Source organism: Hydra vulgaris, chromosome 05 (genome assembly GCF_038396675.1).
Source record: "Hydra vulgaris chromosome 05, alternate assembly HydraT2T_AEP".
NCBI classification, from domain to species: Eukaryota; Metazoa; Cnidaria; class Hydrozoa; order Anthoathecata; family Hydridae; genus Hydra; species Hydra vulgaris.
This window is the reverse complement of record NC_088924.1, coordinates 21,032,649-21,047,713: the sequence shown is the minus strand read 5'-3', so window position 1 is coordinate 21,047,713 and position 15,065 is coordinate 21,032,649. Positions and strand designations below refer to the sequence as shown.

General features: G+C 25.7%; 1 protein-coding gene across 6 annotated transcripts in view; it reads left to right on the top strand.

The window, feature by feature from the left end:
- LOC136080678 (A disintegrin and metalloproteinase with thrombospondin motifs adt-1-like) overlaps window positions 1–15,065 on the top strand; it is a 204,058-nt gene that overhangs the window by 175,956 nt on the left and 13,037 nt on the right. For 5 of the 6 annotated variants that reach the window (XM_065797638.1, XM_065797642.1, XM_065797643.1 and 2 more), the window contains one exon: window positions 5,857–5,979. The exons of the other annotated variant lie outside the window; for it this stretch is intronic. In XM_065797638.1, coding sequence (XP_065653710.1) covers window positions 5,857–5,979 — 123 coding nt within the window. The remainder of the gene's footprint in view (window positions 1–5,856; window positions 5,980–15,065) is intronic. 6 annotated transcript variants of the gene reach the window in all.

Here is a 15,065-nt window from a genome sequence, read left to right as displayed (position 1 = left end):
AGTAAAAATAAATTGAATAATGTGTTTAACCCCCAGGAAAAAATTATATGTCTCTAAACAAAATAAAAATATAAAAATTTCGAAAAAAATACTGCTACCAAATTTTTAAAAGTATATTTAAATTTGTTGTTTTTTTAAAGGCGTTATACCTGTACGTAAAAATATATATCCATAATTTTTACATATCGCATCCTTTAAATCATGAGTTAGTGCATTTTGGGTATGTTTTTTAAGTTGTTTTTAAAAAGTTTCTACTAGCAATCACTAAAAAATTTTTGAGATTGTAAAACAAGTTAACTAAATGCTTTGGAAAAACTAATGGTACGTTTAAGGCAAAAGTGCTCCTATTGTGAACCAAAGGCAATAGGTTGTTACCAAAGGATAAAAATACCGCACAAGGAACTAGATGAAAAAAATGTTTATCACTAAGAATGTTACAAGAAGTTCACCCATCATATAAGTTTGCAATGTTTCCTTAAACAACACAGTAAATTTATTGCTAGCAATCCTAAAACTGAATCCATAGATGGCATAGATGAATCTGAAGATTCAAGGAAAATGTTAAAAGGTATAGAAAAATTGCTCTGTTCAAAATCTAATGTCTACAAGAAAGAACCTTGAATAATTTGCCAATGTAAAGGCTGTAATCTTTGAAAAGTTGAGTTTACAGAGACTAGGAAAAAAAGTTAAATGTTTTCAAGTCACTTAGTTATCAAAAGTTCTTTTTTAAAATAAACAATATCCCAAACCCTAATCAAACTGTTGCAAATGATGTTAAATACAATTTTAGGGTAACAGCACAGAGATCTGTTAAATCAACAACAACTTAAGAAAAAATTAAAGAATTTGTTGATGTTGGACGGATCATTGCAGATGTAGAAATCATTAGTTTAGTCAATTTAAACTTAAAAGAAGATGGTTTTGGTATGGATATGAACAAAATCAATAAAACTTACAATGATTTATTGGCAACATTGAGCAGATTGAGGTAAATTATAAATATTAATCAAAGAAAGCTCTACAAGATAACTTGCCAGGAACTATTTTTTTAACACCTCCATGCCATAGAAAGTCCGAACAGTTTTGCTTTAGCAAATACCAAGGCGGTAGATACCTTAAAAAACAATCCGGATGATTATACCACAACTTTGGAGGCAGCAAACATAATTTGGAAAGAAGTCCTGCAGCAGAAAAAATGGAAGTTTGACTAATATTCACTGCTTTTGATACTTCAACATCCTTATTGTTAAAACCTGTAATAAAAAGCTGTTGGACTGCTTGGCATATATTGAACTTTCTATATCATGTGGTAGTGGTTTAAAGATTGAAAATGACTTAAAAATGCTGTTATTGAAAACATGTCAACAAATCAATGCACATTTTTACTTCCTAATATTCAAATAGGAATGCCATTGCACTTTGCTATAGATAATATTGACTTTAAGAACAACACTGCTGACAGAAAATCTGAATTTCATGGAACCACTTACATAGCATTTCAAAATAACTTGAATGCTAAAGGAAATGAGCTCAAGATGCAACACACAAAGTATATTACATTTTAATATACACCTTTCCATCAAATTCATAGTTGTGCTATATCGAATCTACCTAATAAAAACTTTTAAAATTTTGAGTCTCCGCATTCATTGTTCAATCTTTCTTCATTTTGTATCAATGATCAAATTTGTGCATTTTTTGACGTAATCAACAAGAAATTTTAATTAACAACATGGAGTGCTTTTACTATTTGCTTTCATATGTTCCTACATCTATGGTAATATAGGGTTTGCTGATACATGCAGGTACACCGACTGATTGGAGCAACTTTTTCACTGCATTAAATCTTGTTCAGGAAATCAACATTTTCATCACAGGGAGTAAAAAAACCAGTATGACCTTGATCTTCAGCTCTATTTAAAATGCATGCAGCTATGACAGAATGATGAGATCAAAGAAAATAATTTTTTTCGACTTAGGAAAATACATATTGTATTTTCCCTTTTTAAAAGTAATTGGAAAATACATTATTGGAAGTGGACTCAATCAGATATTGATAGAAGCAGGTGGGCATTTCCACTTCTGTGCGTGATTTTTTATTCTTTGCTTTAGCAATTAAAAGCTGGGAATTAAAACTGAAAGCAATATGCATTCTGTTATGATTTTATTTAAAAATATTCATAGCAAAAAAATATTTTTCATATTTTAGGCTACCTGAATAAGTTAAATATATATATTTTGATCACTTTTTTTTTTTGCCTAATAATATCACCACAGTTTGAAAATAAACAGCAGTTTTCAAAACGCTATCCTTTAGTTAGAAATAATTGATGACTGCCATTTCTCATCAAAAATATATGAAATATGATTTGTAGAAGTATAATATTTCACTTAAAATACTCACATGCAATTTATTTTCTTAAAAATATCTACATGAAGTTAACAAATTCACAACTTCCGTGCGTGACTTCTGTGCGTGATCATTCATGAATTGCATTGAAACAATTGATGTAACTCTATAATACATAGTGCAATCCAGTAACTTTTTGGAAAGCTTTACTAATGTTTAAAACATCATTTTAAAAAATTTATATGACACTGAAACTTATATTTTCCAAGGAATTAAAGTTTATTTATCTAGTAACTAAAGTTTGAGTTTTTCTGTTTGGTGCATGATTTCACTGCAAACTTAATTTATTCTTCGTTAACATTACTAATATATATCATTTTTTGTTTACAGAAAATGATATATACTAGTAATGTTAACAAAGAATAAGGTTAGAATTGAATGAGGGCAAATTGGAGATCGCCAGTTTTATTATTATGGAAATAATAGACAAAACATATACAAGTTTCTGTGCGTGATTTTTTGGAAATGCCCAGGTGTTTACAAGGGAAACGTATAAAGCATGGTATTAAAGCATTCATAATTTTATACATATCTTTAAACAAATTATACTTGAATAACTTCTTGCTTATTTACCTTGAGATTTGTGATGTAATTAAAAAGCATGCACAAGAACTCCCACCAATAATTGATATTTTGTCTGCACAAAGAAGCTATCAGCAAATGCTACTGTTTTTTGAATAAATAATTATTTTAGAAAAATGCAAGATTTTCGATGACGCGTTAAATCAACAAGGCTTATTTTTGCGCCACTTTATGTTAATGTATCAGATATTTCTTCAATTTGTTCGAGAATCTTGGCAGACATATCGGAAATTTCCTCTTTTGTTCCTTGATGCAATGATCCCCTACCTCTTTGCTCATAATCAATATAGTATTTACATATTGTAATTAAATAATTACATAAGATTACAATTTTGCAAGCAACATTATCAACTCGCAGAAAACAAACGAAAGAATTTCATATAAAGTGAACAAAGTCACTGATGCATTTGATGCATTTGGCATCAACTTCGATGAAAATCAGTTGGTTTTTAATCTTGTGTTCAAAACTATTTTACGAAAAGAAGTTGCTGATGAATTAGTTCGTTATGGAAAGACTATGGAAGAGCCCTACCATTCTTTTGTTACTGAAAGGTTATACAAGTTATAAATGTTAATAGGAGACATCTATATGGTCGCCAATGAAGACAAGAAATCTGAAAACATTCCAAAATCAGACCTAAGTTGCAAAACAAAGATAGGTAATAAAGTAATTCAATTAAAAGTAGTCCGCACCTTAACATCTTGTTTTCTACTTAGTGCAAGAAAGCGCCCAGAGCTTGATATGGAAAAAAAAGCATCCGTAGCTATGAGTTTTTAATTGTACCAAGATCGATATTAACTCAAGATGGCTACCCATCGCCTTAAGAAAGTTGTTTTCCAAATTTACATTAAAAGATGCCAATCTTACTAGGAGTAACCTTTGTATTTATGAAATGTATTTTTTATGACTTTGATAGTGGATTACTTCTTAACAAAAAAAATGAATTGACTTTTGCTTATATGCAAAGAAATTTTTTTTTACTATCTCACTTTAATTCCGGCAATTAGCAAGTATTGGATTATGTAACAGTAATACTCATATTTGTTTTATTATTTAGGACTTTGATGCAAAATTTGTTTGCATGCTTAAAAAAGTATAACAAGATTAGTTTTTTGGCAGATACATTAATTAGTCATTAAAGTAAAGAACAAGAAAAAAATGCACCTCTGGCAACAATATCAAGTACAAGATAACTGATGTCTCTATGATTTGTAATAAGTCACTAAAGCAGTTATTGGGGCATATTGAAACTAAGCAAGCTCTTACTGAATACATTGCTAATTATACAAAAATAATATAGGCAGTGCAGTTTGCTTCTAATCTTAGTTCACTTTAGTTAAATCCTGCCACATATCACGATTATCAGAACTGCTAGAGGGAATACAGATTGTAACATTTTGGTTCAAAAATAATATAAAGGTTTGGTTTAAAAAAAATTGGTTTTAAACAAGCAGAAGGTATTTTAGATATTTCTGTTTAATTTCTTTCCTTGTTGTTAATGACAATAAGAGTCTTCATAATTTTTTTTTTTTTTTTCAGGTTTTCATGTGTTTCCTGACTGTAATCAAACTGGTTGCTTTTCTGGAATCAGTAAAAAATCATGTTGGAAAGAATTTATCAAAGCTGACAATGGAACTCTAGCTGCAATATCAAATCATGGTCAATCGTAAGCTTTGCCCGAATCAGTACAGTATCTCTTGTCAGTATATCCTATCAGTATCTCTTATCTTATCAGTATCAGCTTGTACAGTATTTCTTGTCACCTATGAAGTATGGTTAAGAACTAAACAACAGATCTCTTGACCCCATAATGGCTAATAACCTGCCAGCACTAATAAAACATAACAAGTTGAGCATTTGTTGTTGTAAAGGAGACTGTAGTAAAAAAAGGTGCAAATGTTTGAAAAATGTCAATTGCCAAATAGAAGACATGTATGACTCTGGCAGTTGAGATTTTGAAGACGCACTTTAATTACATAGTCTTATATTAAATACTAGCTTGTTACCATGTTATTTTTAATATTTTTTTCTTAAGTTTAGAATGTTTTTAAATATAAGAAGGAAATCTTAGAATATTTGAAGCTTTTTATTAAATAAATGCTATTAATTCCATTTATATTACAATGTTAATTGACTTAATACCATCAGTTAAATAATTTCAGGGGGTCCTTTCTTCATTTGATTTAACATTGTAAATTTCAAATACCTTTTTGGTTTACATGTAATAATGTTTGTATATTTATAAGATGCAAATTTTCATATATGTACCGGCTCAATAATTTTAATTCCCTTTTATTTTTTATCTAGTCATAATTTCTTTAAAAAATCCCCAGTTTGGTAAAATATATAATGCTCTATGTTTTGTAAAGTAAAAATTTTCAACATTTATTAAAATTGTATTAAATGGTTTCGAAAGCTTATTTAATGCTCTTTCTCCTAAAACATAATATTTTAAAAATAGCGAATAAAGTTTTTTTTGCTATTACACCAGGCCATGTGACACAAAATATAAAAATTGAGTGACACCTGCACTTTTCAAATCTTTTTCATAAAAGGATATCATATCAACAAAAAGTTTGCTTGTAACACTCATATGCACACGAAGGGCTTTTTTGAAACATAGAGGTCTGCACTAAAAAGTCAGGCAATTACTAAATGACTCTTAAGTTACACCAATAATGATAAAATTAAGATTGAAAAATACAAGCTAATAAACCATACAATGACAATCTCATATATATATATATATATATATATATATATATATATATATATATATATATATATATATATATATATACACACATATATATATATATATATATATATATATATATATATATATATATATATAATTATACAGAAAAATGGGCATCATGGAGTGAATGTTCTGTTACTTGTGGAATGGGCAGTAGGAGTAGAGTTTCATTAGCCTCAAATGACTCAATTATAATGGAGGAAAGTTGTACACAAGTCAACTGTCCAGGTTTTTTTACATACATTAAATATTTTTAATTTTTTGTTATTATGTGTATGTGTGTGTGTATATATATATATATATATATATATATATATATCTTATACTGCTGATATAGGTGAGCAGTGTGACGCCATACTGAAATAGCCTGCTGAGGGGAGCAATATATATATATATATATATATATATATATATATATATATATATATATATATATATATCTATATATATATATATATATATATATAAATATATATATATATATATATATATATATATATATATATATATATATATATATATATATATATATATATATATATATATATATATATGTATATATATATATATATATATATACATATATATATATCTTAAATTTTTTAGTTAAAACAAAATAGTTTTATCAGATTACATTCTACTTTTGCCAATGTCATTACACTTAGATCTACAACATGAAGAGTTTAACAACATTACTATGATTTATTTCTTTTTCTGGTAAAATCAAATCTGTTTTAATTTACGGCTTTTAGTTCAAACAAGTTCAGGTTAGAACTTTTGTTGTTTTTTAAGAGGTTTAAGTTCAAACATTTTTCCTTTGAAAGTTCGAGCATGTATATATATAACTGAATTCATTATTAAAAATCGTTTTTAACAGGTAAAACGAAAACTTTTTTTAAGTTGTTATTTATTTAGACAGTTTTTTTACTCTAAACTTTTGTTGTGACAAGTATAACAACTCTTTTAAAGTTTAAACAACCAAAGAAATTTAGTAAACAAATGATTTAGAACTCGTTACTTCATTTATTTATTATCTTTTTTTTTATAACATTTTTTTTATAATACTTTTTTTATAACATTTTTTTTTATAACATTTTTTTTTATAACATTTTTTTTATAACATTTTTTTTTATAACATTTTTTATAACACTTTCTACAAGGTTGTAAGCAACCACTATTAGAGTTGGAAGTTACTTTAATAGAAAAGATGAAGTTTTTTAACCAAGATAATGTTTAACAGACAACTTGAAAGATTGCAAAATATGTGAATTGGGGATAACAAGAAGAAGGGAGCGAATTCCAAAATACTTTTAATAAACCCTAACCATAACAAAAGGCTCTAAATGTGGTCTCAACAATGCACACCAAAAGTAAAAAAAAGGACTCCATACATGTGCAACATGGCGCTATTAGTACTCTGATATTTTACAGCTGTTGATGGAAACAGTCTCTCTGAGAGCTACCTCAATGTTCGGAAAACAACCGGCCTCAAAGCCGTACAACTGAGTTTTAGAACTGTACTCTCATTAGGAGTTGAACTCATGAATGAGTTGCCTAGTCATAAAAACAGAGACGCAAGCAAAGTCTATGCAATGAGTCAAGAAGATGCAGCATTCAACATTCTAAACTAGAAACAATGTATATAAATACATCTATGTTAGCCTAATAGATGAAGTAAAGGTGCAAAGCTGGTCAACAGAAGTTTACCCTTTAAGTTTTTGCCAAAGCGCCCTTCTATAGTTGCTGGATGCAGTTAACATTAGCCCAAAATAAGTATATTTATCGAAATACCATCTCAAGGCTTTGCTCAATCAAGAGCCCCAAGGCAGGGTATTTTTATGTTGGAGTACATTTCTTTTAGCATTTACCTATGAAGGCACCTACAAGACATCAGGGCATGGGGCAGATAGTACTGGGTTTTATGATACCAGTAGCAGGATGATCATAATGATCCTAATCCTGAAAAATCCTCTAACAGCAAATACAAGGCTTTTAAAAACAAAGCACAAAATTGAAATTCCTAAATGCAATAAAGTTGCACCAGAGGCTTTAAGAAACATTCCTGCTGCCAAAATATCACAAACTAAAAGTATTTTTAGGGACGACCACATAACTTTGCCTGAAGTTTTGAGTCGACTAATAGCTATTGATGGAATCAGCTTTCACACCATTGTTAAAAATGAAACTTTGCTATCAGCATTTTGTGCACATAGTTCTCAAACTGTTTGCAATCTTGTCATTAAATACTTTAGGTTAGTAAAGAAACAAGTTAAAAGTCCTTTGAAAATGAAATTTAAAGATAAAAGTAAAAATAGTTGTAAATTTAATGAGTACAACTCAGTAAAAAAAAGAAGATACATAAACTTTAATTTTTCATTTGTTTTGGAATGTTTAGAATCCAAGGTATAAGGCCAGCAACAATAGTCATTAAATTGATCAGTGATAACCCTAAATCATTTAATTTAATTTATTCAAAGTTAAGACACTATTAAAAATGAGCCTGATATCATTTATGAACTTTGTGTTGCTTTAATACCACTTAAATTAGTGAATACTCTTTCAAAAGTAGGTCCTGGTCTTTTGTATTCTGAACTTTTGATTGAATTTATAAGAAAAAAACCTAATGAAGCTAATGCGCTAAGTCATTTTGTTGACTAGCTATTTGAAAATAGAGTTGTTAAAAGAAAAAACATTTTTTTAAATTCACCTCATAATGTATTTATCAAATACATAAAATACTTGTCAAATTAAAATGTTTTTTCAAAAACAAAATCCGATTGTTTTTTCAAAAACGAAGTTGTTCATTTAGGTAATAAGATAAAAAAAAAAGAAAATTACTAATCTTGCCACTAATCTCATGTAGTAATTATTTCATCTCAGATATTGACAAGGAATTACTCATTGGTATTATTTGTTTTTGTTCTCATTAATTTTAATAAACAAATAAATACACACGAAATGCACACTTTGTCTTACTATTTTAACATAACTAAAACAAAGTTCTAAAACAAAGTTCAAATTTTTTCTGTAATAATTTGAACCTGTTCAGGTTTGGACTTTTAAATAAAAGTCCCCACTGAAAGCTCTAGTTGTAAATACATCCACAAGAGCTTTTCTAATAAAATTTTTTACTTCCAAAAATTTTGTTAACATTCTGATTATAGAATTTCAACTTTTTCTATTAAACAGGAAAGGCCTAAGTATTTTTATTAAACCTAATATAAAAAAAGTTTAAAGAATCATGTTTTCAAGGGATGATTTTCGAAACAGCAATTTTACAAATTTTTTATATAATAATACCATAGTCCTCATTAAACTGCAATTACGCATCAACAGAGCGAATAGTTGCTTAATTTCAGCCTTCTTCATTGTCTTTATTATATTGTCATTATTTTCATCGGGCATTGAGATTAGAATAAATCTCTTTATTTTCATTTGCTTCTAATCTGTTTCTAATGCTGAACCTTTTTTTTTTTATATAGAATATCACATATCGCTGTGATGCTAATTTTTCTTGATTGCTTTAGTTTTTCGAAGAAATTGAAGTCATTGTGGCTGAATGTCTTCTAAACACATTTGAATGACATAAACAACGTTTTGTAGTACAAGTACTGCAATTTATTCCAATAAAAACTTTTCGTTTGTTTATTGAAAACAATAGTTGTCAAATAGGGTTTTTCTTTGGTAAGTATTACAAGCATTTTATCGTGACGATAAATGTTGTTTTATGTAATCTGTCTGATTGCTTTCAAATCTTGAAGAGAAACAAGTTGAGAAACATTTTCTGCACGGAGAAACAAGTATATATATATATATATATATATATATATATATATATATATATATATATATATATATATATATATATATATATATATATATATATATATTATATATATATATATAAATATATATTTATATATATATATATATATATACATATATATATATATATATATATATATATATATACATATATATATATATATATATATATATATATATATAATTATATTTATATATATATATATATATATTTATATATGTATATATATATATATATATATATATATATATATATATATATATTGATTAATTGTTTATGCATCATATTATATTAAAATAATACAAAAACTCTTGAACATAAAACATTGCTCAATATTGCAATAATAGAGCAATAAATATTTAAACTTTGTTTAAATGAAAAAAAACAATATTGAAAGAAAGTACTTAATGTTTTGTGCCATACATGGCAATCAAGAGCCAGGGAAATAAATATACATACAGTCATTCTGCATTTATTTGACACTCATATCTAAATTTACTATTGATAAAGTTTTGGTATCATAAACATTTAACTCTGGAACTTTTCTGATTAAACCTTGGAAGATTCTTTTTGTTGTCCATTAATGAAGACAACAAGAAGAAATATTCCATTAACTGAACTCTGAGGTGCATTACTAAAAATATCAATCCAAATTGAGAAAATGTAACCCTTAACTACACTCTGTCCCTTTTTCTAAGTAAAGATTGAATTCATATCAGTACTATTCCATCAATACTATATGCCTTTAGCAACTATCTGTTATGAGCAACTGTGTTAAATGCCTTTACAAAATCCAGTAGAATAACATCAACTTGAGTATGAATTTCATTGTTTAATATTATAAAATCAATGGTATCCAATATATTTGATGTGCATTTTTGTGAAAATTAGATAAGTGTTTTTACTGATTTATTATAAGTTTATATATATGTGTATATATATATATATATATATATATATATATATATATATATATATATATATATATATATATATATATATATATATATATATATATATATATATATATATATATATATATATATATATATATTCGTGCCGGTTATGTTGAGATTTAGTATAAAAAATTGAACAATAAGGTTGATGTATATTTAAAAGTGAAAACAGCGTCACCTTTAATTTTATGTTAAAATATTGACTCTTCCCGCACTTTGCATATTTTAAAACAATTGCAGGCATGTCACCTAGTTACCATATTTTTAATCCAGGTAGGGTAATTTTATTTCTTATATCTTGTATATACAAGTAAAAGGCAGCAATTTTAGGATTTTAGAAGTGAAACATGTATCAAGTCATGATATAAGATCTTATACATGTTATTTTTATATTATTTATCTTTAATATAAATAGAATATAAGTTTTGAAAAATTAATAATAAAGCGAAAAGAATAAATATTGAAAAAAAAAATTAAATAAACAGAAGAACTAAACCAACAGTTGAAAGAATAAAAATGTTCGTAAAAAAATTCGAAAATAAAAAATTTTAACAAATTATTATAAGAAAACAAAAATAACATTTTTTTAATTTTTATTAATTTATATTGTTTAGATTGTTTATACTGCTGTATATTTTTGTTATTGTTTATAATGTTCCATGCTTTTATGTATTTTCATATTATTGTGTATTTTTATGTTTTATTTATACTGTTGAGTAATTTTGCGTATCGTTTATATTGATGTGCACATTTGTGCATTAAAGTGTCAGGTATTCTTTTTGTGGTCTTGTTGCTAATTATTTTTATTACTGTTGCTTTTTATGTTTGTTGCTATTTTTCAAATTATTATTATTTTTTTTTGTCGCTTTAAAAATATCCTTTTGTTTTCTCTTTTATCTTCTATCATTTTTCTGGTTGTCAAACATTGCATTATCTCATTCATTCGTTATCACCCAATCATTTTATTTCTTTTTCCCTTTTTTTTGTTATTTGTAATGCTGTTTTAAACATTATTGATCTTTTTATTTTGCTTTATTTTATTTAGCTTAATATCTATATAATTTTTTTTCCTTTATTTGTTAATTTTATTAAGGTGTCACTCCATTGACTAGTTTTTAACTATATAAGTGACACCGAAGCTAATTTTGTAAAATTATAGATAACTTTGTAGTTTTTTCAATTTTATGGTAAAACGCAATTTATTTAAAAGCCAAAGCATTGCTAAAGAAGTAAACCTTAATAACAGAATCGAGTTTACTGCCCCTGGCCAAGTTTTTGTAACACTATAAGACCATAAACCAAATATTCAAAAAAACTTCCTTGTAGGTTATTGGCTTCCTCAAAAAGTGTGATTAGACATGCAAGCAAAATTAAATTGGACAATATTAATAATATTCTTAGAAATGAATTAAATTTGCAACAATGGAAAAATACCACTGATGTTATAAAATGGTTCTCCATAATTGAAAATAAAAATGACTGTACATTTACTCAATTTGATATTAATGATTTTTACCTTTCAACAACTGCAGATATTTTAGATAAAGCAATTGATTTTGCAAAAGCCACACAGTTGCTCCTGAAGAAACAATCCGTATAATAAAACATTGTAGAAAAACCTTACTTTATTTTAATAAGGAAACTTGGAATAAGAAAAACATACATGACTGTTTCAATGTAACAATAGGCAGTTATGGCGGAGCAGAGATTTGTGAATTTGTTGGACTATAAATTTTAGATTTATTAAGTAAAATAATCAATATAAAAGATTTAGGCCTTTATTGCAACAATGGTTTAATAGTAATGCGTAAAAAATCTGGTCCAAAGCTCAATAAAATTTGAAAAATATATAATTTTTTAAAAATAAGGGTTTTCAAACCAAAAAAAATATATATTTAAAAATTGTAAACTTTCTTGATGTCACGTTAATCTCTTCAAAAATTCATATAAGCCTTTTGAGAAACAAAATGGTGAATTATTGTATATTAATATTAACTCACATCATTCACCCCAAATTCTAAAACAAATACCGATTTCAATTAATAACAGGATAAAGCAAAACTCCTTTAACGAAAATGTATCCATTTCCTCTAAACAAATATTTTAAGATGCCCTAAAATAAGTGGTTTTGAAAATTTTGAACTAAAATTTGACCCTGAAAAAAACAATAAAAAAAAGCAAAATAGAACTAGAAATATAATTTGGTTCAGCCCCCAATCTAAAAAAAATGTTTCTACTAACATTGGCAATGTAGTTTTCAAATTGGTCGATAAGCATTTCCTGCCCTCTAATAAATTACATAAAATTTTTAATCGAAATACAATTAAAGTTTGCTACAGTTGCACAAAAAATATAGAAAGAATTATAAAAAGTCACAATAATGTTTTGTTAAACAAAAAAGAAATCCTAAATGAAAAAACTACAGAAAGTTGTAATTGTAAACAAAAAACAATTCACCAATGAGTGGAAGTTGTTTATCAAAAAATGTGGTATATAAATGTGTTGTTTCCTCTAAGAATGTACCTGATTAATAATATACTGGCAATATACAGAGATTAAATGGAAAAAACGTTTTACCAATCATAAGCAATGTTTTAAAAATTAAAAGTATTCAAAAGACCCCATGCTGTCAAAGTATATATGGGAATTAAAAGATAAAAATATTGATAATTATATAGTGTTTTTGGCCTATCCTAAAAACAGCGCCTGCGTATAACAGTATTTCCAAAAAATGTTAACTATGCTTACAAGAAAAATTTGAAATAATTACACATGCAAACCAAGAATGTTTATGAAACAAAAAATTAGAATTAATTTCTAAATGCGGGCACAAAAATGAGTTTTTCCTAAAAAACTATAAAAAATAAATGAGTTCAAATAATAGTTACATTAAGTCCCCCTTTTAAAATATATTTTTCTAAAAAAAGCATAAGTAATCATTTCCAAAGATTCTTTTAATAATAGTGTCAGCAAATTTCACAAACGTGTGAAAATATACAGTAGTTAAGACATTTGCAACTTTCTGTATTTTAATTTTTGGTATAAATTAAAGTTTTATCATTTTGATCATTAATTTCTGATGAGTCTTTATTGATGAAACACAGTGTTGAATGAGAAAAAATTTTCAATAAGTGATTTTCTTCTAATTTATATATATATTTATATATATATATATATATATATATATATATATATATATATATATATATATATATATTTATATATATATATATATATATATATATTATACATATATATGTATGTACATATATATATGTATATATATATGTATATATATATATATATACATATATATATATATATTATATATATATATATATATATATATATACATATATATGTATATATATATATATATATATATACATATATATATGTATATGTATATATATATATATATATATATAATATATATATATATATATATATTATATATATATATATATATATATATATATATATATATATAATATATATATATATATATATATATATGTATATATATATATATACATAAAAAATTATGCATTCAGTTTTGATTAAAAATAAAACAGTTATTAAACACTTTATTGAAATTTTAAGTTTTCTTTGATTTTTGAAGGGGATTTAACAAGCTGGTCCAGAAATTTTAGTATTTAAAATAGATAACTTCCAGAAATGATTCTTTCATAACGTTTTGTAATAATCATACTAATGCTAATAAGAATGATTTAAAAAAAGTTGTGATGATCAGAGCCTGGAAACAGTATCAACCTAAATTTTGGGTCCTTGCGTCCCATGTATGTTTTCAATAAAAAGAAGATTTTTATTTTCATAATATATTAAACTAGGTAAAAATTTATTAACAGATTTTAAATTTGGTTAAAAAATTTCTTCTCATTAAAAAGGTATTATATTTATAGTTTATTATTTTCCAATTAACACCAAAAAATAGCTTAAGAAGGTCACAACTTTTTAACAGCATATTTTTTCGGAATGAATTTGTTGATTAGTTTTGAATTTAATAAATATGAAAAGAAAAAAAGTTCAAAAACGTTTAAAAGGCGTTAGGTTGTTGGCATGTTCTTAGAGTTTTAATATGATTGGGTCCAATCACTCGGATGCAAATGAAAAGAAGATTTTAGTTTTTTGTTGTGGTTTTTAGTGATATTTAACATAACAAGTTAATAATAACTGTTTCATATTTTACAAACTAACTTTTTACAATAAATTATATGTTTAGTTTTATGAGAGCTGTATGTGACAATAGCTTTGTGAAAATATTTTGAATAATTTTTGTGACATTTGGATACATTGTAACCATTTTCCTTGAGCAGAGACTAGTTTGCTTCTTCGTGGATAATTACTAAGAGAAATTTTTTAATAGTTCTTTTGTAAGTTTTTCGATAGCGTGTTTTTAAAATGTTAGATGTTTTATTTTTACAAACTTCTGTTTTAATTTGTTTCATGTCAATTTTAATACCCCTCAAAATCATTCTTTATTGCTAAAATAATTGTTGAATATGGGTAAA